At 47.6% G+C, this 22,355-nt stretch overlaps 2 protein-coding genes across 8 annotated transcripts in view; both read right to left on the bottom strand.

The window, feature by feature from the left end:
* The window catches only part of lmo7a (LIM domain 7a), a 51,225-nt gene that overhangs the window by 13,364 nt on the left and 15,506 nt on the right, over positions 1 to 22,355 (bottom strand). For 6 of the 7 annotated variants that reach the window (XM_084688540.1, XM_084688543.1, XM_084688541.1 and 3 more), the window contains 8 exons: positions 13,305 to 13,335; positions 12,646 to 12,759; positions 10,848 to 11,061; positions 9,565 to 9,814; positions 3,732 to 3,761; positions 2,668 to 2,782; positions 1,578 to 1,723; positions 98 to 728 (listed from right to left, as the gene is read on the bottom strand). In XM_084688540.1, coding sequence (XP_084544666.1) covers positions 98 to 728; positions 1,578 to 1,723; positions 2,668 to 2,782; positions 3,732 to 3,761; positions 9,565 to 9,814; positions 10,848 to 11,061; positions 12,646 to 12,759; positions 13,305 to 13,335 — 1,531 coding nt within the window. Of the gene's footprint in view, positions 1 to 97; positions 729 to 1,577; positions 1,724 to 2,667; positions 2,783 to 3,731; positions 3,762 to 6,814; positions 6,959 to 7,529; positions 7,839 to 8,336; positions 8,655 to 9,564; positions 9,815 to 10,847; positions 11,062 to 12,645; positions 12,760 to 13,304; positions 13,336 to 22,355 lie in introns of all 7 variants that reach the window. The other variant, XM_084688546.1, reaches the window with a different exon arrangement.
* On the bottom strand, positions 4,778 to 6,453 carry LOC146234551 (LIM domain only protein 7-like; the record flags this gene model as incomplete). The annotated part of the gene is made up of 1 exon (XM_084688442.1): positions 4,778 to 6,453. A coding segment is annotated over one exon (906 nt), but the record flags the coding sequence as incomplete, so codon positions are not given.

Genomic DNA, 22,355 nt, shown 5'->3' with positions numbered 1-22,355 from the left:
GAGACAGATAGGCAGATAGCCTGCCTGATTGTCCTACAGATATGCAGAAAGACAGAGAGACAGACAGGCAGAGCCGGCGGTGGGACCTGGTACTCACGGTGAAGGCTCGGGGCAGGGAAGCGATCCGGGTGGACTGCGTCCCGAAGGGCCGGGCCGTGACGACTGAGGTGAGGCGGGCGCTATCCGATCTCTGGTAACTCCTGGGGAGAGAGGCGGAAACCCGAGACATCCCGGGAGGCATGCTGGAGCCAGGCTGGGGCGGCTCATCCAGGGGGCGAAAAGAGGGGGTCTCCTTGGCCTGCCTGCCCGCCCAGGGGAGCCTGGACGCGGGTGCCTTGATCAGAAGGCTGGGGGTCGGGGCAGAGGCGTCCTCCTCCGTGTCGACTGGGCTGCTGCTAATCTCCATAGTGGCTGGGGGCTTGGAAGGTGGAAAGATGGAGCTCCGGCTGCTGGCGGTAGGACGGTCCCCCGTGAGCCCCTTGGGCACAGTGGGGGCCAAGATGGCCCTGTCGGGCTCCGGCCCAGCGGACGGACGGTCCTCCCTCAGAGGGGGCACGGAGCGCGCAGCGGGGCGGTCCTCGGCTGAGTACGGGGTGTCGATGGTGTAGCTCCTGGTGGGGAGGGTGCGGGTCCGAGGAACAGGGGCCGGCTCCTCAAACACGTCCTGGTCCAGAGAGGTCAGGGAGCTGAGACGACTGCTGAGAGAGCTCTTGGTGTCCCGGTTCTCCCTGGGTGGAGGGGGGGGGGGTGAATGGAAGGGTGAGGAAGAGAGAGAGATGGGGGGGTGGGATGGGAGAAGAGTGAGGGATGGTACAGAAGGAGGCGTAGAGATTTTAAAAAAAGGAGGTCGGAAGAGAGAGGAATCAAAGCAAGATAAAGGACGCGAGAGGGGGAGAGGTTAAAAAGCAGTGACAGGAGCGGGGGGGGGGGGGGTGAAGGCAGAGTGGAGGGAAACAGACAGAAAGAAAGAAGACAGGGGAGCAGGGACCGCACGTTGAAAGGGGTAGGAGGAAAGAGGGAAGGCACAGAAAATGAAAGAAAGGCAAAAGAAAGAGGGGGGGGGGGGGGGGGGGGGGAGGCAGGATCCAAGCCACTATTACATTACATTTTCACACTGACAAAAGAGACAATTAGAGAGACTTGGAGATCATTCCCAGGCGGGTCACCAGTAATCTGGCCTCGCTAGTCTGACTCTCACCAAGCTGCTGTACAAAGCCACATCCTCATTGACAGGTATTCGCTGGAGCAGCTAATATATACATCAATATATATGAACGAAAAGAATAAGTAAATGTGCTAATCCTCTTGCCGTAAGTGTGACTGAAAGGTATCATGTGTTGATTACAATATACCAAGGTTTATCAGGTGTGCTCTGCAAGCAAGGAAATTGGCACTGGGGATAAAAACGTTGTCGGTGTCATTCAAACACCACGTCAATAAAAGGAAGTGAATATCTGTGAGTGTGTGTCCTCACCTACAGATGTGGTAAATAGGCTAGACAGATGACTGCGCCTTTTGCTAGAAGCAGACCAGGTGCTTCCTGACTAACACTGCATGTGTGTGTGAGTCCTCCTCACCTCTCCTCCTGCATCTCTCTGAAGGTCTTGGACCTCCTGCTGCTGCCCCCAGTCAGGGTGGACTGCTCGACCTCCTCTCTCTCCTCCTTCTTCTTCACGATGTCAGAGTTCACGCTACGCCGGCGGTTCTTCCATTTGGTGAGGTCCTGCGGAGAAACCAGCCAAGGTCAACCAGAGAGGCAGCCATCTTAAAAACTCCTCTCAACTTTGTCCATGTGTAACATGGAGGAAAGGGGGGATTCTGGAACACTGGATGGTCAATTGCAGAATGAAGTAGGTGGAGTAGAAAAGAGAGAGAGAGAGAGAGAGAGAGAGAGAGAGAGAGAGAGAGAGAGAGAGAGAGAGAGAGAGAGAGAGAGAGAGAGAGAGCAATACATTTGAAGGTGTCCTATTTGTGTGTGTTTGGCTCCTCCCAGCTCAGGTCTCTTGTGCATTGGGGTCCATGTGTGACCTAAATGCTGCTTTAAGAATCCGTCACTTTGCACTGCAAACAGTGCAATACCACTAGCGAACACACACACACACACATACACACACACACAGCTATTCAACTACCAACAGGTGGATATTAACTCACATGTTTGTGAAAATGAAAACTAATTTACCTGATAATGTGAGTTCAGCAGGGTTCCTCAATGCAATGACATCTCTTGGTCATCATTACAACTCACTGAGTCTTGGTGATTGGTGTCACCATTCAGTTATTACATAATGTTTATTGATCTTACTGCACATTTTCTCCAGATCCTCAACCAGCCCATGCCCTAGCTAGAGGCCTGTGTGGGTCTGACACCAGTGTTTGTCCTCTCCGGTCCTTTCTTTTCACAACTAGAAACAGCTCTCCTTTTTCAAGTGGCCACAGGCACAGAACGAACTCGAAAAACAGCTCTCACAACATCATCCATGAACTCCATAATATGGATAATAGATGTCTAATCTCTAGCATGTGCATTTCAGTGTTTTTACATAGGGATGACCCCGTGTTTTGTTTGTTTTTTATTTATCTCTTGTAGTTACTACAAGCCCTGCACCCTAAGGACAGCAGTGCTACTTGAGTGTGTGTGTGGGTGGCTGTGCATGCAATACTCACATCCTGCCACTGGTCTTCGCTCTCCTTCACCTGCTCACGGAATTTCTGCAGCTCCTCGTAGCGCACTTGTCTTAGACTGGCTGGGTCCACCGTTATGTCACTCATCGATTTACTCCTGAAGACGGGTGGACACACAGAGGAGGAGTTAGGAGACAGACTGGGGTCAATCCCGATCCAATACTACAACTGAGCTACCTTAAATGAACATGAAACAGCTCCAACAGGTTAGTTGGTACTGCGTGAATTACAATTACAGCACTAACAATTACAATGCTTTGTGCACACGAGGCAAAGGACACTGGCGTAATCACAAAAGTCTGATTAGTAAAACAGTTTAGTAACAAGTTAGCTCACCAGGTGTTAGTAAACCAGGATAACACACGTACCCAAGCTAACCACACGTCTAATGTCCACACAAGCTCATTCAAGCGGGCAACGTAAAGCAGTTTATTCACCGGTTAGGGACAGCGTGCTTTGATATGGTATACTCTCCTGCCGTTCCATCCAGCACATGCACACAGTGAAGCCACTCAAAAGCATTGGGGCGTGGCCTTGTATTCATCCGAGTTTACTCACCTGCTTCAGAGGCTATCTCTACTGCACTACTGGGTCATTTGCTTCCTGAGTCAGGCTATGCTGTGGCTACAGTACAACTCCATCGTAATACAAGCCAGTGGGCCATACAGTATGTTTGGGAAGGATGACCAAGCGTTATTGTTATTGTGTGCGGTGCAGCAACACTTTGTTGCTCAGTCAATAGTCCTTTGTGGGGAGCTGTCCCACCCCCCTATTTCACCTGGCTCCGTGCCATACAATTCACAGCTATGCTCGGTGTCAGCGTTTAACAGCCAGCCAGCCAGAGAGAGAGACAGAGAGAGAGAGAGAGAGAGAGAGAGAGAGAGAGAGAGACAGAGAGAGAGACAGAGAGAGAGAGAGAGAGAGAGAGAGAGAGGGATATGGTGAGACAGAGAGAGGGGCAGGAATACAAAAGCAGTGGGGTGCAGCCGCAGCCGGGTGGAGCAAATGGGAACATGAAACATTCCTTGGACTGCACGTCAACTCACCCATCACTAGCATCGGGCTTACGGAGAGCTCTAGGGAACCGGAGAGAACGATAGACAGGGCAGACCTCAGTCAACAGAGATACTGCAAAACACTACAGAATATCTTGATGATTACTGCGAGGTTGCACTTTTGGTACTGTTCTGGCTTCATTGTGGTCGCAAACTAAATGAAGCACAACCCAAAGTATCTCAGTATAATATCTTCATATGAAGTACAGGAAAACCTGTGTTTGAAGAAGCTCTGTGGTGGGGTGTTATACAGTATTAAACAGTAGGGCCCCATAGTAACGGCCTATTTAAAGGTTCATTGAAATTAGTAGGTCATGGTTGAGCACAAGCTCCATTGCTGATACACCCAGACAGTAAAAGCCCACCAGCAAGTCAGCTGGTTGTTGCCCTTTTATTTGAATACGGAGTTAGAAGAGCTCTTTCTGTAAAGCCTCTGTATCAACTTTCCGTGATGGCTGGAGATGTGTGTGTGTGTGTAAGTGAGAGTGTGAGGCCGAGACAGAGAGGGAGGGGTGGAGAGAATCACTTTAACAACAGTCCCTTTTCTATAGTCAATGGGATGATGTCATTGGAAACTTCATCCCTCCACGTGTGAAGGATTTAAACCCACATTTAAATGGACCCTGTGTGTGTGTGTGTGTGTACACAGAAAAGGAAAAAGTGTTTCATGATTCCCCAGATTAGCAGGCAACAATTTATTATCCAATCCTCACTGTGCTGTGAAATATGGAAAAAACACAAACACTCGGTCTGTCAGCGACAGGTTAAAGCTGGACTCTGGGAGGGCGAGTCCTGTGTTGAGTACCGAGGGGCTGACAGACCTAAACCTTCCTGCACCAGCGTACCCACAGCCCTGAGGGTCCCATGTAAGTATGAGTCCCTAAAGTGAGTAGTATTACCACGTAGCTCAACCCCTTATGTAGGTCGCCACAGTAATTACAGGCCAGCTGTAGTTGCTACAGTGCAGGTGCTTAATGTAGGTGGCTTCTGCTATGTTTAAATTAAGTCATGTCTGTTACACTCCATCACAACCACAATCAGTCTGGGGAAGTCTTTATTAATGCGACGGATGTTGTACAAGCAGAAAACTTTTAAAAATAAAACAAAAAACGAAACAAATGCAGCTGAATCCTATATTGAAATACCTGGTTATGAATGCTAAAGGAATTTTGGTAATTGCCATCGACAACAGTGTTCATGCAGTTTATTAATAAATAACACTTCAATAGAAAGAACAGCAGGAAGACAATCATATGACCACCAAGCAGAATTGTTTCCATCTGGGGTCTTGTATAGTTTCAGAGTAATGCTACCAAAATGTTGGCGGTTGGTTAATACTGTGTGAAGGCAAAGTTTTCCCACTTTACCTAATTTGAAAACAATCTGCCTCAAATGCCCCAAATCTGAGGTAACAATAGATATTTCAAACAAGCAGCATTTCCGATAAACCGATAACAACGTCTGGTGACAGCTCCATGTCCTCTACTGGGATGTAGGGTGGACTTGTCCAGTTAGGAAGAGACTGGTTTGTTCAGAGGAGAGAGTGCTTCGTTGTAAAGCGAGATTCCCTCGAGGGAGACTATAGATAGCATCTTCCCGTGGCACATCAACATGCAGCATACAGGTAGGTCACTTCAACACTCTTCTGACGCTTTGGCTCTGCGAACCAAAAGACACTTGTGTGCTTTCAGGCTAAAAAGAAAGCAGTCAGAACGGAGATGGAAAAGAAAAACAACACAACGAACACAAGGTAGAGTTTAGATAATAAGATAGCTAGCAAGCCAGGCTGCCAGTCGTACCCTGGTCTCTAGGAGTTAAGGAAGGCTAACCTCTCCACAAGTAGCCTCTTCCTAAACCTCAGCCTGCTCGCCTCTCGGATCTCTTGCATCTTTTGCAGGTCCCCCTCGCTACAGGAAGTGGGCACTGACGGAGTCATCTGATTGGCTGACTTGGCTAGGGGTGACCCCTGACCCTGGGCCCCGACGCCAAACTTCCTGAGCAACATGTCGTCTGTTTTCGGTCTCTCCTTCCTCTCGTTTTGATCTTCTGACGGTACTTCCTGGTTCAAAGGGCATGGGGGGCACAGCAATCGAGCCTGCAAGGAGGGGGGCAGGGCCCAGGGCTCTGGGACGTGGAGAGGTGTGTAGCGCTCAGGGTCTCCAGATAGGGGGCGCTGTGCCTGCTGGGGGTTGACCTTGCGGTACACAACGTCATCTCTCTGGACGTCGGGCAAACGGGATCTCCTGCTGTCGCCGGGGCGAGAAGGCTGGGTAACGATGTTGGCCTCCGGCCCGGGGGAACAGACTCGGCTCCGACACACACTCGTTTTCATCAGAGCGAGATCCGAGTTGGAGTGGAAGGCCAGGGTCCTCCTGGCAAACATGTCGTCGTTCTCCAGGTCGGGGAGGACGGCGTCTCCCACCTCCCAGGGCTCGGGGGCCTCCAGGGGGTCCTGGCGTCCCAGCAGAGCCCTCCGCTCTCCTCTGACCAGCCTGGGGCCCGAGGAGGGGTCCACTCTGGAGAACACCAGAGGGGCGCGCTCTAGCAGCGGAGTGGGTGGCTTAGGAGTCTGCTGGGGGGCAGTGTGTGGATGGGTGTGAGGACTGCAGGGTTTGGGGCGGCAGGAAAGAGGAGGAGGAAAGAGAGGAAGGAAGGTGGAGATGAGTGCATGCAAGTGAACCGGAGAAGTACAGAGAACTAGAAAAGTAGGAAAAGGTTTTTAAAAGGATACCAAAATAGAGTTTTGATGCCGTCTGAAACATGCATCAAATGGGAGGGGGGGGGGGCGGGGGCACTCAAACAGGAAGATTCAGCATATATGTATCTTAAATAAATATAGTCCAGTGCTCAACTAGGTTAAGTACTAAATATAACTAGGCTAGAAAAAAGCCAAGTAAATACACATAATACTTAAGCAACAAGCAGCTTTTTGATGCATGTTAGGGCGTTGTTAATAGCATGGCCACGTGACGTCACCATTAGTATGTCAGGGAGTGGCTGATTGGAGCATCCCTCCTATGACGTCAGGAGGTTCTAGAACGCTCCTGCCACGTCAGTCGAGCGGCTGTATCGACCTTTGACCTGCCGGGCGGGCAGAGCCTTGCGGTGCGTGGGGGCGAGGGAGGGAGGGGCCAGTGGCGGGGGGAGGAGGAGCAGAGGACAGCCAGGGACTGACATCGCACTCAGAGTCGTCTGAGGAGGAGCCTGACTTCTTTGTACTGCGGCCGTGGAAGAGGAGAGGAAGGGAGGAAGGAATTGAGGCCGGAGGAAGAGATGGAGGGAAAACCGAGAGAGAGAGAGAGAGAGAGAGAGGGAGAGGGAGAGAGAGGGAGAGAGAGCAATGAAGAAAGATAAATAGGGACAAAGAGGAAGAATGGGAGAGAACATTAGGGAGAGACAGAGGGTTGGAGGAAAGGGATACAGAGTGTAAGAGAAAAAGAGAGAGGAGAGAGAATCAGTGGTCAGACCGGTAGAAACACCTCGGAGAAAAGCAGTTCCCAGAAGAACAGACCCAACTGACCCACTACAGATTTAGAAATGACAACAGAATAACATGCATTGACCCAGAACCAGAAGCAACCCCTAAAGAGAATATGTTAGTATATTGGTAAGCAGAATTATACAAAGTGTAATAGAATGAAATGCCTAACCAGTTACAGAGGGCACCCAAGTTAGTTAGAAGTGTGTGACTGTCAGCTCCAGTGTTAGAAGGAGCGAATGGGTGAGTGTTGTCTGTGTGTGTGTGTGTGTGTGTAGTTCAGTCCTCAGCCAGGGTGCCGGTCCACACACCTGAAGCCCTGCATCTTCCTGTACCAGGGCCGCCTCTGGGAGCCCAGTTTGATCTTCTGGATGTGCATGTCCTCCTCGGGGGTCCAGAACTTGGGCAAGAACTTATTGTAGGGCGCGCTGGCGACGGGCTGGGGCGACACGCCCACCCTGCGGGCGTACAGGTCGTCCTGGACGGGGTCGGCGTAGCCGTCTTCGTCCTCGTCCTCGGAATCGTCCCACAGCTGTCGGAGGAGGCTGTCCGCCGACGCGGGGCGCCCGTGCTCCAGCCGTGCCGAGGCGTGGCGGGGCGCGCACAACGCCGAGCTGCTGCTGCTGCTGCTCGTGAGAGACAGCCAATCAAATCATTCGAGAGAACAGGAAGAGGAAGCGTGCACAACCAATCGCAAGCCGGGGAGCATCTCGCGATTGTTCTTTGAGCGCAGGCAGTCTCCAGGGAGAGCAGAGCGACACATTAGCACACACCGTCATATCGAATCAAATCGGAAAGAAGCAAACTCGGGCATAAAAAAAAGGACACTGCAGACCAAACCAAATAGAAGTGAGCAAACAAAAACAAGCATGGTAGCCCAAAGAAGACCAACCAAAGAGACCAGAGAGGAGTCCAGGTTTGTTAGAAGCATCACGCTGGTGAAGGCCCGAGGGCCTTGCACGTCATTGGTTACGCTAAACGTCACACCAAGCAACAGAGGGAGGACAGAAGCACACTTGTTCATCACGCCTTCCTCTGTTGCTGTGTCTCTGTCATTCTCTCGCCAGGCAGCAGGCTTATCACATAGCTCCCTCCTTCTCCCGCTCCGCAGGCCTGACCTGAGGAAGGTTGATGTGTGACGAGGGGGGGTGCCGGAGCTCGCGGACACCCTGGGCCAAGTGCCCCCCCCCCCTCCTCCTCCGACCCTTCCGCCCGAGATCCCCACTCCCCCCTCCGGGAGGCCGATGGGCACTGCGAAATTTGTGGGCGGGGCAGGGGAGGGGCTGTGGAAACGCCGGCTGGCGAGGTCGTCCAGCACCAGGTCGGGGTCGGGCCGCTCGGCGTCCGAGTCGCTACCGCTCTCGTACTCGTACGCCCGCTGAGGGTGGGCGGCAGGGGGGGCGCCCGGGGGCAGCCCGTTGCCCTGGAGGTCGGCGCTGAGAGCGGTGGAATACCATGGGTACGCGGTCACAGATGAACGCAATCGCAAATGTCACAAACACACACACACACACGATGGGAAAAAAACAAGCGGAGTGTACGTAACCGTACCCCAACCACACATATGGCCGACAGACAGTGGGAGGAAGAGAGAAAGTGTGTGAGGAGAAAAGCTGGGTAGGAGTTAGGCAGACAGTATTATCATGACTCTGATGAAGTCTCTTTCCATGAGGTAGACGAGGCTTCTACTGTCGGAAGTTCCCATAGAACGTGTGACAAGGTGTTCATGCGGGTAGAACGAATAGAACATGTTGGAATCACCATTGTTTGGATCCAACCATCCTGGACAGCGGGAACTTTCCTTTCTTTTGTAGAGCCTTACAGCTAACATAATCTGACCTCTACACTTTTGAATACGCCGATAAGATTGTCCACGAGATTTTGACACTACTACTGCAAAGACAGATGTGTGGTTATGGAGGTGTTTGTGTGTTGTATACAGGTGTGTGTGTTGTATACACGTGTGTGTGTGTGTTGTATGCATGCGTCTGTGTGTGTGTACAGGTGTGTGTGTGTGTTGTATGCATGCGTCTGTGTTGTGTACAGGTGTGTGTGTTATAGGGCGTGTGTGTGTGTGTACAGGTGTGTGTGCTGTATACAGGTGTGTGTGTGTGTGTACAGGTGTGTGTGTGCTGTATACAGGCGTGTGTGTGTGTACAGGTGTGTGTGTGCTGTATACAGGCGTGTGTGTGTGTACAGGTGTGTGTGCTGTATACAGGCGTGTGTGTGTGTACAGGTGTGTGTGCTGTATACAGGCGTGTGTGTTGTATGCATGCGTCTGTGTTGTGTACAGGCGTGTGTGTGTGTACAGGTGTGTGTGTGCTGTATACAGGCGTGTGTGTGTACCTGGTGAAGGTGCCGTCCTCCTCTGTATACTGGGGGCCCACCCAGCTCCTGCGGTTGTCTTCCTGGCGCTCGGCCCGTTTCTTACGCAGCGGGGCGGGGACGTAGCCCGAGGACTTGTCCTTGGTAGGCAGGAACTGGTTGAACTGTGTGGCTGTCTTGGGCGTGATCACCAGCGAGCGGCGGTAATGGAGGGGGTCCTTGCTGTCGGCCATCTTGAAGAGGGAATCTACTTCGGCGTCACTGCAACAACCTGGAGGAGGAGGAGAAGCCCTCTGTGACACTGCTTGTACGTAGGACTATACAAATAAACTGTTATTTGAGAGGAGAGGAGAGGGAGGTAAGGTCGGAGGAGCGTGTGAGAAGGATGGAGGCGGAGGGAAAAGGAGAGAGAGAAGGGGATGGGAAAGCATGTGAGGAGTGACAGGACGGGAGGGGAGAGAGAGATGCAAAAAGAGATGGGAGATGATCAGTTGAGTAAAAGGAGACGGGGGAACGAGAGCGGAGAGGGGAGATATGGAGGGACAGAGAGAGGGAGATGCGAGGTGAGAGGAGGGTGAGGCAGTAGCAGAGAGGCGTGGGACTGGAGGCCTCAACATGACAGCGCTGTGTGGAAGCTCCTGGAATGTCTCCCACGAGGGGTACAGCCTCTCACTAATTACACTGACCCGTCCTGCCCCTGCCCCCGAAAAACGAGCAACAAAACAAAATTCTCCAGCTCTGGTTGACAGACAACTATGAAGCATGTTTTGTTCACACGTTTATCAAGATAAGGTTAATATAAAGTTACAACAACAGGCCACTAGATGGAGATAGGCATGAGTACACAAACTGATGCAGAATTCCATTCGTATACGCGAAATATATACCGTAGTCACACACACACACACACACACACACAAGTGGGCCTTGTGTGGAGGCGCAAGTGTGCAGTGCACAAAGTTACATGATTTATGGCACAACGTTGCCATGTTGTTGTATATGTCAATCCGTCATATTCAGAAAGCTATGAGTTCAACGTCAAACACAACTATCACTGTCTCTTTTATACAATCAAATTCCAAGATCTCCAATCGTTAGGATTCCAGTGCGGGTAGAGGCCACAGATGAAACATGACACACTCGCTCGCACACACTCAGACCAAACACACCGGAACCAAACAAAAACACAAAGTAATCCACAGACGGTCGTGCATGTTTGAGCGCTATTGTCTGTGTGTGTGTTCACCAGAGCGTGCGTTGTGTTTGTTTGTTTTTGGGTGTGGGTGTGTGTGTTCCGCCCCTACCCTCGCTGCCGCCTTTCAGAGTGGTGTCAGATGAGATGCTGGGGGGACGCGAGCCCTCAGAGTCGAGACTGTCCAGGGAGTTCTCCCTCCTGTGTTGCCGTGCTCCTCCTCTCAGGTAGAACAGGTCCTCTCTCTCGCAGTACCAGCCGTCTCCGAAACCACTGTCTCTCACGCTGCTGCTGCCTCCGCTCTGGCCCACAGAGTCCTCTAGTGCCTGAGACACACACACACCCACACCCACACCCAAAAACAAACACAAACACTGGTGAGGTTAATCAATAGGCGTTCAGTCATTCAGCTCCTATGGACTATAACGCACACACACGTGGGCCCGTGCAACAGGTTGCTTGCCCATCAGCGTCGCTTCCTCCCCATCTTTTCCCGTGCTGGTACTCGAACTCGGGTCCTCTGACTCGCACAGGTGACCACCACCTTTAGAAACACCGCTCTAATCAGCTAGGCCACCGAAAAGCCAGCTCTTCAATGGCGCGGTTGGGTGGAATTTATACTGAGGATGGAGTTAGACCAATTCAACTGGGTTGCATAGGCGCGCACACACACAGAAACTAATGGGGTGTGTGTGCGCGTGTGTGTTTGGTGTGAGTGAGAGAGAATCTGATAAATTGACTCTCAACATGTCTGTTCGTGTGAATTCTAGTATTGTCATGTCATGCATTCCTTCAGCTACTGTACACAAACAAACACACACCTGCTGCCTATAGCCGGAAAACAACGTGTGCAAGTATCTGTGGAACATGCAGATCCCACAGCTCCCCTGTCCAACCACAGAAACCCATCAGCCAGCTCGAAGACATACCCTGTCAGATGTACCGTAAGAGCCAATGGGATGCAGGGTGAACCACAGTGCTCCTCTTGAACCCGGCCTGTCTCTGACTCAAACATGGGGCCGGTGCACACATGAACCTGGGACGTGTTGCAACTTAACCCGTTTTTGTCCTAAGTCCTCTCGCCTGACTGTAAACAAAGTGTAAATGAAACTGCCAATTCAGCAGTGGCACGACGTGGATGTTGGGACGGGAGTTGTGTTTGTGCAAGGAAAGAAGGGCCTGTTTTGAAGCTTGTACTGACACTGTACCCCCCCACTCCCCCCCCCCCCCACCCCTCAGGAGATTAAAATAGCCGAGTCAGACAATCCGATCATGACTTAATGTGTATACTATAGCTGCGGCCTAACTGGTGAGTATCTCAGGGGCCTCTCGGCCAATCCGGTTACATCGTTGACATACCAGGAAGGATAGAGAAAGGTAATGGGTGGTGGTTGTTAAAGGGTTTCATTTATACCCATTTAGACAGATTACAATAAACATGTTCACAACTACGATTAGGTCAAATAACAAGGTGAGCATGCACCCAAGTGTGTGTGTGTCTGTGTGTGTGTTCAAATTCAAGTATTTTATTGTCAGGTACACAGAACAACACAAGGTCAGACTGGGCACTGAAATTCTTAAGACAAGACAACGCAAGCACATGGTATAACATAACATATAAGTACACAGAACATTATTTACATCTATGCTGATCTTAAATAAGTGAAACTTCCTAAAAATACAGATAGCAATAAATAATCGACTATACTAACCCTAATGCTAAAACCTCCTAAATTACAGATAACAATAAATAATACACTATACTAACCCTAAATGCACATAAAACCTATTTCAACCCTATAACCTATTCTAACCTAAGTGGAGTACAGTACAACACGTGTGTGAGTCAGTGTGTATGCACAGAAGTATGTATGTATGTATGTATCTTTTGTACAGGTGTGTGTGCTTACCTTAGAAAGTGCTATGCCAAGTAATCCCTCAAAAGCCTTTAGGTTTAGGTAAGGTCCATGATAGAAAGGGTCGTTTTGTGCAGTCCTGCCAAGCCAGTACAGGGTGATCAACACCTGAGGGTAACCAGGAAAAGCAACACGTCAGACACTCTTCAACAACACAGCTCCTTAACACAGCACAAATGCAACACGTCACAGGGGAAATGTATTACAATTCCAAATAAACCTACTTAACAATGTTAACAAGGCTTTAAAACTCCATTTAAGTTGACTGGTTAGTACGGGGTTGTGGGCTTGGATGCTGTTGACCGGTGTGTTTGTGTGTATTGGTCTTTGTTCCCTGTCTCCATCCAGAACATTCTACTCAAGTGCTGCTGTGTTCACTGCTACATATTAATATAACACACAGGGCAAATACAAACACGACAAACATCTGGTACAAAACCACCACTTAATGTAAACAGCTTTATCTATGTAAATAATGCTCAAACTATAATGATGTGGACACACAGAGACTGTGAAGTAGTATCAAGACCCGTGTCCACAGAAAACCATTAGTTTTCACATGGATCCTTCAGACTTGAGCGAACACGATGAAGGGTAATGGGCTATGGCGCCCAATGCACCTTTCCAAATAAAAGCGTAACTTTTCCACTCACATTTTTCAGTCTCCTGCTGGTCTCTTGACGTCTGCGAGGGGAAAGAGAACAGAGAGGTGAGGTGTGTGTGTGGTTTATCCCTCACAGCCTGGGAAAATGACAATAAAAGAATAGAGGGCATGTTAAGGTCTGTGAAAGAGCTGGAAACTGACAGCACAATCCAGGCTACTGCCAGGATACCCCAGAATCCTCTCTCACACAGAGCATCACAAAGGCTGAGGTCACACACACACAACCACACAAACACAACCACACAACCACAACCACACACACAAACTCACTAGGTCATTGGCTCTATGGATTATTTAGCAAGATGGCTGACTTTGAGCATCTCATAGTTCTCAGACAGACCTAGCAGGTTCACCTGGAGAACATTCCAGTGCTGCCAGTGTCTCTCTCTCCATGAGAGGAGAGCCTGTTATATTTATGATGGTTTACAACTAAAAACATCCATAAAATGACTTGGTGTCTGAAGGTTAAAGATCCCAGCTAAAAAAAGACTTCCTCTAGACTGCCAATCATTCATAATCAGTACAGTAGGAATCTAAAACAGATTGGAAGCAGGTTGCCGTTTCGAATGTTTAAACCCTCCCAGGGGTTCTGGTAGAAAATAAATGACCTCCACTCATTCTGTCAGGTCTCTCTGCTGTTGTGAAACTACACTACATACACACACACACACACACACACACACACACACACTCACACACCCTTCGTCTGTCACCTAGGCAAAGGGCAGTGTACCTGCGTGTTTGAACAGGACTCTAAAGCACTGATAAAGGCAGCATGTTAGCGTGATAACTGCAGTGACAAGAGAGATATACAGCCTCGTTCTTCAACCCTGCCTGTCCTGTATGTGCCACACATTCCACTCCTCATGCTGTAACACAATCGCCACAAATACACACCTCTATCCATAAGCCTTTGCTCCGGTGTCCTATAGCCCTTCCCCAGCATGCAATGCGTCTGGTGCAGCTGGTAGCACCCGCTGAAATTCTTGCGAACATTCCATTCTGACACCCAATCGCCACGCCAACCTCCCTCCTGCCAATCGATCCGGGGCCTGTTCCATAAAAGCCGCTCAAAAAAGCTGGGATTAGTCCCATACCTGACTTGAATTAACCTAATAAGTCAGTCGGGTCTAAAGCGGTTCCAAAAAGGCCTATTCTAGTTCACGCAATACGACTAATTCAAGTCAGATTCAAGAAGTCAAGATAATTGCGGGTCCAGCCTATTCTTAAGCAACCCGAGAGGTAGACCATGGATCATATCGATCCACCACGGCAAAACGCAATGCTCACAACCACTGACTTCTTCCCGAAAGAATGTTTTAAGCCACATGCTATGACAGCTCATCCACCACTTCATCAAAATCAAATGACACACCATGATTGACATGAACGATAGGCTATGTTGGTCGAGGTATTTTTTTGTATTGACCTTTTCTTTATTGATTTAAAAAACATACATCCTCTAAACACATCTAAATTTACTTTTTAGGGGCCACGTATTGAGCACGTGTGGCACGTATTGGAATTGTTCGTTTTTTTATTATTATACTCAGGACTAGGAGTCTATGGCAACCCATATAACCGATTGGTGCGAAGTTTTGAAATTTGGCACACTGATTGGGAACGGTCTCCTGATTATTGTCACCAAGTTTCATGTCAACCACTGAAGCACTATAGCGCCACCCTGGGGTCAAAGTTGGAGGTGTGTTTACTCCCATTACTTTTGAACCGTAAGACCGTTTTTCTCAAGTGAGGTATCATTAGATTCCTTAGATGCAGATGATTCGACTGAACCCTATGGCGTCCTTGTCGTCCTGAAGTTTATCCATCATTTGTATTTTCTGAAAAGCCAACTTTTTCGAACTCCTCCTTGGCCATTGCTCTGATTTTCATGAAAAATGTAACAGATCATCTTCAGACTATGCCTACAAAAAATCTTTAGAATCTTTAGGCTCATCGTTACAAAACTCAGTATACGTCTTTTGCGCAACGCTGTGAAGGTAATCAAAAGTTTTGGGGTAGCGCCACTGCGTTGCCAAAAAGTATGATGCGATTGCAAAAAAGTTAATATTTTTCCATATCGAATGCTGCTTGGCCCATTCATTGCTGCTTGCAGCTATATTTTGACATTGTTTTCAATAAATACTATTAAACAATAGATTATCCAGTATCCAATTTTTTTTACATGTTGTTTTTGTCTGGAAAGTGGAGGATATATGTTTGGATTTAGGTTTGTTTTGTAATTGTAGGCTACTGTTAACTATTATGTAGCTATAATAATTATACTGTAATAATGTAGATTGAGATATATGTAGCATCAGCCTAAATATTTGATATCACAAAATACCATATAGCTATAAGTTAAAAGTAGGCTGTGTAGGTTTGTTTTTTTATTTAAGTTGATATTTCTATAAATGTACATATTGAACTGATAGTGGTAACAAAATAAAAGGCATCACGCCAGAAAGTCTGTGGTGAATCATCGCTACCTCGTTGGGTCAGTGTTACAGGAAGGTCTGGTGAAACAACAACACGTGCTAAGCTTGACAGTGAACCTCCCCCGGACCAGGCTAGTTTCGCAGCATAAGTTTCCATAGTAACGGAGTTCGAACTACGTTGAGCTGGCTATATGGAACCGAATGAACTGGAAATTAATCTGAGTAACTGACATAAGCCTGGTTTATTCTGTAAACTTTTGTGGCGATTAAAACCCTGTCTGATTCTGATTCTTCTGATTCTAAACTCGCTTTATGGAACAGGGCCCAATGCCAGCATGTGCAAACGTGAGACAAAACAACAACAAATTGGAAAGTGAATTATAGACTTCATGGGCATTGAAGAGGTCTGTCCTTAACCACTGATCAGTCAACAATAATTAAGGGTTACAGTTAATGATTACTTTATTAATTTTAAACTGTTTGGAATGCTCTGAATATAATAAACAATGTTTGAACTATACCCTACTATATTAACGCATGAGAACATGGAACGTCAGGGCCATTTCTAGGAGCCCTATCTAAAGCCTAAACAAAAGCTATCTAACATGCAGTGTCCTCTGTCTGTGCCTGCAAAGGCTATGTTGATAATCACCCCCTGACATTTCTTGTGAAAGTAAAAAAAAACATATTGGGATACTATTTAACTGCCCTTCATTCCTGTATTCACTGTCCAGACCTCTCCGCTCAACTTGAGTGTATCAGACACCTATACCATATAGATCTATAATAAATAAGTAGATTTTGTCTTGAACTTGTGCTTGGCAATTCACTTCATTGACTTGGTACTTTGACAGCAATTGGGTACTATCTAATACATCTTCAGCATTTATAATAGAGATATAAATAAACCTTCAATTGTGAGGTTTGAGTCTGAATTGTGCCTGTAATAAATAGCTTCAAATATTCCTCCAGATGCTATGAGTCATGTTCTCAAGGCTGCTTGATCTAAACATCTGAAGTTTCGAGGACTGAAGTTGTATGTTCGCACACAGCGCTCATTTGTGTGACGTCACCACGGCCAGAGCTCTCACCGACGTGCGTCATTTCACACCAGGCCGACTGAGTGCGCTGGCGAACACGAGGTGAAAAGGGCGTCCACCCGTTTGGCGTCTCTTCCGATTTATTAGTCCCATAAAAAAAGGTGGTGGAAGGATAGATGGATGGTGGGAGGAGTCTGGACATTCCCTTTCCTCTCCCTCTCTCTTTTTAGTGCGGCCTGGAACAAAATAAGTCACAAAGTCTACATTTATAGAGGGGCTGCTGTATAGCGAGCGCGGGAGCATGAGTGAACAAAACAGAGGAGAGAGAGAGAGACAGACAGACTATTTCTGTCCTAACTACCACAGGCCTTATGGTTGGGTAACGCTCACTTCTGAGTGACTGGTAGTGCTGCTGGCGAGCAGGGGCATACAGAGGGTCTATTCTCTTGGCCTCAGAGCCCCTTGCGCTGCAGCCTGCATCAGCTGAGCCCTCACTGGAAGCCAGGCAATCAGACACATCTCTGGAAGCATTACCGTGTGGATGTGTGGCGTAGGACCAAAGGTTGTTCTCAGTCTGGTTTCGATACGTGCTGATCTGGAGGCTATGGGTGGCAAATGCTGATGGTTCTCACACAGAGACACTGGCATGAGGAGATGTGTGGGGCGTTTAGAGAGTTCGCCTGTCGTTTGTCTCATCCCACACACGACGGGGGAAAGAGCTGCCGCAGTCAGCATGTGAAGACGATGGGGACACAGCACAGTCTACTGGGATTCTTTATTTAGCTTTTCATTCCGCGCTAGCATTAGCATATTGAGGGTGTTTTTAAGGTTAAAAAAAGCCCTGAGGGAGAAAGCTGCTGATGTCTGAATACAGTTTAGTAAATATATAGCTGTCAGTATTGCATGAGGGTTACCTACTCTGCAAACACTTTAGACTACGGTGGTCATTACAGTAGCTTAGTTGTCTCTGTCTGCACTACAATTATGTGGCCAAATAGCAGTTAGATGACTTAACTCACCTATCTTGCACAATAATCCTCAAACAGTCGCTCTGCAAACAGTCAAGAAAATCATCAATCTCAACCAAGTACAAAGGTTCCATAAATAATCTTCCCAAATCCCCATGGAGCACCTGGCCCGTACCATGGTAACCTGCCTGCACCTGTGCACACTGGCATTTAGTAGCCTTGGATGGTGCCCAGCCAGACACAGCACACCTAGAACTATAGAGCTACAACTAGCCTATAGCCAGAACTGAAGACGTCTACAGAAATGAGGCGATTGAACCATCAAAACTAAAATGGGGACAGGAGAGCTAACAGTAGAACATAATCAACTAGAACAGAGTTAGAACTATACAATTATTAGGGGTGGGGGGAAAAATAGATTCACGTTTGAATCGCTATTCAGTCTGCTAGCAATTCAGATCAATTCACAAATGTATGTGAATTGATTTTTTGGAAAAATCGTGAATTGATTTTTAATCGAATCGTGACCCCAAGAATCAATTCGAATTTTGAGGTACCAAAAGATTCCCACATCTAAAAATTATAGTAATCAAACATTACTACTTACATTACACTCTATGTATGCAGCCACTTCCCTCATTTGAGCCATTAGTCCTTACTATGGGGCAAATGAGCCCACCACAGCCAGTCCTGCGTAGCCTACCTGATCAGACACCAGAAGCACTGGAACAAGGAGCAGGGTGGACCGGGTAGGTCAGGTCCTGGGACTGTCCCAGCAGCACTACACAGCCCACAGACAGAAACAAGACCCTGGCCAACAAGCTGCCAAAGCCTGTAATGGGTTTGCAAGCATACCTGAGCAATGCAAATGCCTCTTGGAATGTCCAAAGTCAACGTTCCTCCAGACTTAGTATGTCACACTTCTCCAGGCCCCCGTCACACAGCATCAGTCAACCATGATGAGGAAGAGGAGAAGGTATCCATCCACGCGACATGTTGTTGTCACACACAAGAACGCACAGCAGATCTAGAGGTTGATCGCTGTGTGTGAGAAAGTTGGAACCACAGAGATAGGATTGTGTACTTGTACTTATCAGAGACACCACAATACAGCTACTGTGAGGGGGACAGACTGGCAACTGTCTCTCCCCTTCTGTCAGCAAGTCAGCCAGCAAAACAGCCAGAAAGCCAACCACAAAGGCTAGCATTTCTTTCTGTAGCCTAAGCATGATGCCGGGTTGAGCTGAAAAAACTGTCAGCAGTGCCAACCTGCAGGACAACTGACAGTCAGCCTTCAATATCAGTCAGACAGAAAAAAAAACAGTCACCCGTAACAGTCAGCCAGCAGGTCTGCCAAATGGAGAGCAAGCAGCGCAAATGCCTTGTGTTTCCAGTTTACAGCCTGGGCAGTAACCATGGAGGGAGCGCTGGAGACTTTATTGACCAGTCACCATCATCGCTCATTCGGTTTCACAATCTCCTCACAGTTCACACACTGGTGCACAAGCAGCCATAATGGTGAGGAAAAAGTGTGGAGTTTGTGTGTGTGTGTGTGATTCAGACCGTCAACTTGAAAAGGGTGGCTGTTTCTCCCAAAGTTGTTCTAACGTGGCTTCATTTGTGGGTCAGAGGTCCATTTCTGACAATACCCCACCACCTTGCACAAACTCAACTTCAAATAACAATAGAGGATCCCTAAATATCCCCTCGACCTGCAAACAAGCGTGTCGAGAACAAAAACACGCAGCGTCATGCAGACCCTCACATGGGCAATGACTGAGTGTCAGAATGAAGGTGCAAAGACAGAGGCCAGGGGAGAAATCACTCGTCTGACACACTTTCTCTTCTGTCACCACAGAAAATGATGCAGCTCTGCATAATTCTAGGATGGAGATAAGAGTGTGCGTTAAGAGTGTAAGAGTCCTGAGTCTGATAGAGGTGTGTATTACTGAGGCACAGCACAGTACAGTCTTTGACAATTTTCATCTGGAGCAAACCTTTAGCAATTTGAGAATGTGTTGTCTAGGTTTTTTTTAAGACACTCCCTCAGATCACCATTTCCATTTCCATGCGTGTGACGGGTGGTGTTACCTCGTCAGAAAGTTGAAAGTTCTCGTTTCACAGGACCGCTCCTAGTGCCATTGTTAAGGTTGAGTTGTTAGAATTCCTCGAGGGCCAAAAGGTTTGCTCTACCCCCTGCTGTTCCCTTTTTGAGTAAAGAGTGCCAGCCGCGTCAATAATTTGCTCTGCAAAAATGTGTCTGGAAATGAGACTTTGGAGCTTTGGCCTATGTCCCAGAGGCTGCTCACCTGCGACATTCCGGGTATAACACAATTATGGATGCACTTTCAATTATATCTGTCTCATCTGTTATATCTTGAGGCTATATGAACCCTTTTTAAGAATACCATTTTTTGAAATTCATACACAAAGGGGTGGTATCAGGGGTCAGTTCTGAAAAGGCATAATGTTTTCCTTTCTCAAGATTGTTTTGTGGATGATGAATAAAGGTTATGAACGATGATAAGGGTTACAATATCAACCTTCAATCAATATAATCTCTTGACTCCATACTTTTATGTGATTCAGAACTGTTGCATTGGTGTTGTTCACCTCCAAAAGCTAGAAATCCACCACAAGTGAAGCCCCGTTGACCAGGAATACAGCCTGGATCCTAAATAGTTTTTTACCAACACTTTACATTCAAGTTAAATTAACTACCAGAGCAATGCCTACAGTACAAACATTGTAGGGACATAGAAATGGAATTAAATGGTATTAAGTGTTAGTGGTGTACTAAAGAGTAAAAAGGCACAGTATGGGGTAGGGATGTAAGTGGATGTTGTCATTATTATGCTGTAAAGGGGCAGATGATGGTTGTGTTACCAAACCAAGATTAATGTCAACTTCTAAGGAAAGCTTAACCTCCCCCAAGGGATGTGAAATAAGTGTATCTACATAATATATTAGTAGTTACTTATATAGCATATAATGGTATAACAGTAGTTTCCACGTAACTACAATGTTGTATCTATAACCATTGTTTACATAGTACATGGGGTAGTCAATGTAACCTAATGTAAATTGTTGCAGTCTATTTACCACAGCCAAATACACTGGGAGAGGTGTGGCTGATGATTCAGTATGAATTCTAGAATGTTTTAAGTTCTAATCAACAGTTCAAATAAAGCCCTTTATCTGGAAGAGTTGTAAACTGGCAGGGTTGTAAAGGGTGATTCAAAAGCAGTAAGACTTGAATATATTCTTTGTCAGCTGTGAGTGGACAGACGAATAAAGTCCAGAGTAAGCAGTAAATCACTGTTCATTTATGGAATTTGATTTATTATGGTTCCTGTGACGCCCAAGATAATATTTAACCTATTGTGTTCATTGTTTCAGCATTGTACAATGAAGCTAGTTACAACAACTAGGGCGGTGGAGGTGAGAGGAACCTTCCAGAAGTTTCAAACAATCCTATGGGCACAATCCTATGGGCAAAGTCATCTTCGCTCTGCAACCTTACGACTCGCTTTCATTCTTTCTATTTCCGTCTTTTCCTGTCAATCTCTATGTATCTGTTCATCTTTCGATCCTTGGTCTCTCCCCTCTTCCTGTCTATTTCTCTCTGTCATTATCGCCCTGGGGCGTTTGTGAGGCTGAGCAATGATCAACAGACACTTGTTGATCTTCAGTTCTGAGAAATAAGGGCGAAACACATCCTCTCTTTAGGTACCATCTCAAACTCAACCTCTCCCTCCTGATACTTCATGACAATTTTGACTTACAGAGAATGTTGAGGGAGACTGAGAAGTAAAAAAGCGATGAACACCAGATTGGGATCGGGGGGGGTACCACCCATACTCTATCAACGCCCAGAGCTCAAAGGTCAAACTGAACTCCATATACCTTATATGGTTGTTGAGAAAACATGAACTACTGCCTGTGAATCAAACTTCTGATACAGGCCATACACTTCCAGAAAAGGTTGCAACAGTGTGATCATTGTAAAAATGCTTTTAAACCAAGGTGGCTTAGCTACAATATACTGCTCGGTACTAAGCCAGAGTCTGTGATGTGGCCAATATCAAACCAGCTGCGAGTTAGCGGCAGGGGAAATCAAATCAACCGAGGCCTGCTCTACCTCAAACCAGCACCCCACCTAACCTTGAGGCTGCTTTTCGACATCACAAATAGGCGTTATATTATTAACCACAATGTCATTAAGCGTGCCTTGACGACTCTGCCCAGTATCGAGGACGGGTTGAACTGGACGATCCAGCTCCCCTGCCTAATGCAGCATACCGAGCACATGAGAAGAGGTCTGTACTGATGGTACATCTGCTGGGAGCGGACAGGCAGGGCACAGCACCTGTCAGACTGGCTTTGGAGTTGGGGTGGGGAGGTCGGACACACACCAGAAACACAGGCAGATGAGTCCTGGACAGGAGAATCCCCCACCCCCCCTCTCTCTATCAAATCAAATCAAATTAACATTCATTTGGCCATTTGCTGTTAGGCTGAGCAGTGGTGACCAGACACAAAGCTGATCCTCAGCCCTGAGGAACCGGGGCACAGCACAGCATGCCTCAACCCA

This window comes from Hypomesus nipponensis, chromosome 23 (assembly GCF_054491055.1).
Source record: "Hypomesus nipponensis isolate SF chromosome 23, ASM5449105v1, whole genome shotgun sequence".
Classification (NCBI taxonomy): domain Eukaryota; kingdom Metazoa; phylum Chordata; class Actinopteri; order Osmeriformes; family Osmeridae; genus Hypomesus; species Hypomesus nipponensis.
Note: the sequence above shows the minus strand (reverse complement) of the source record. Positions and strands in the feature narration are given on the sequence as shown.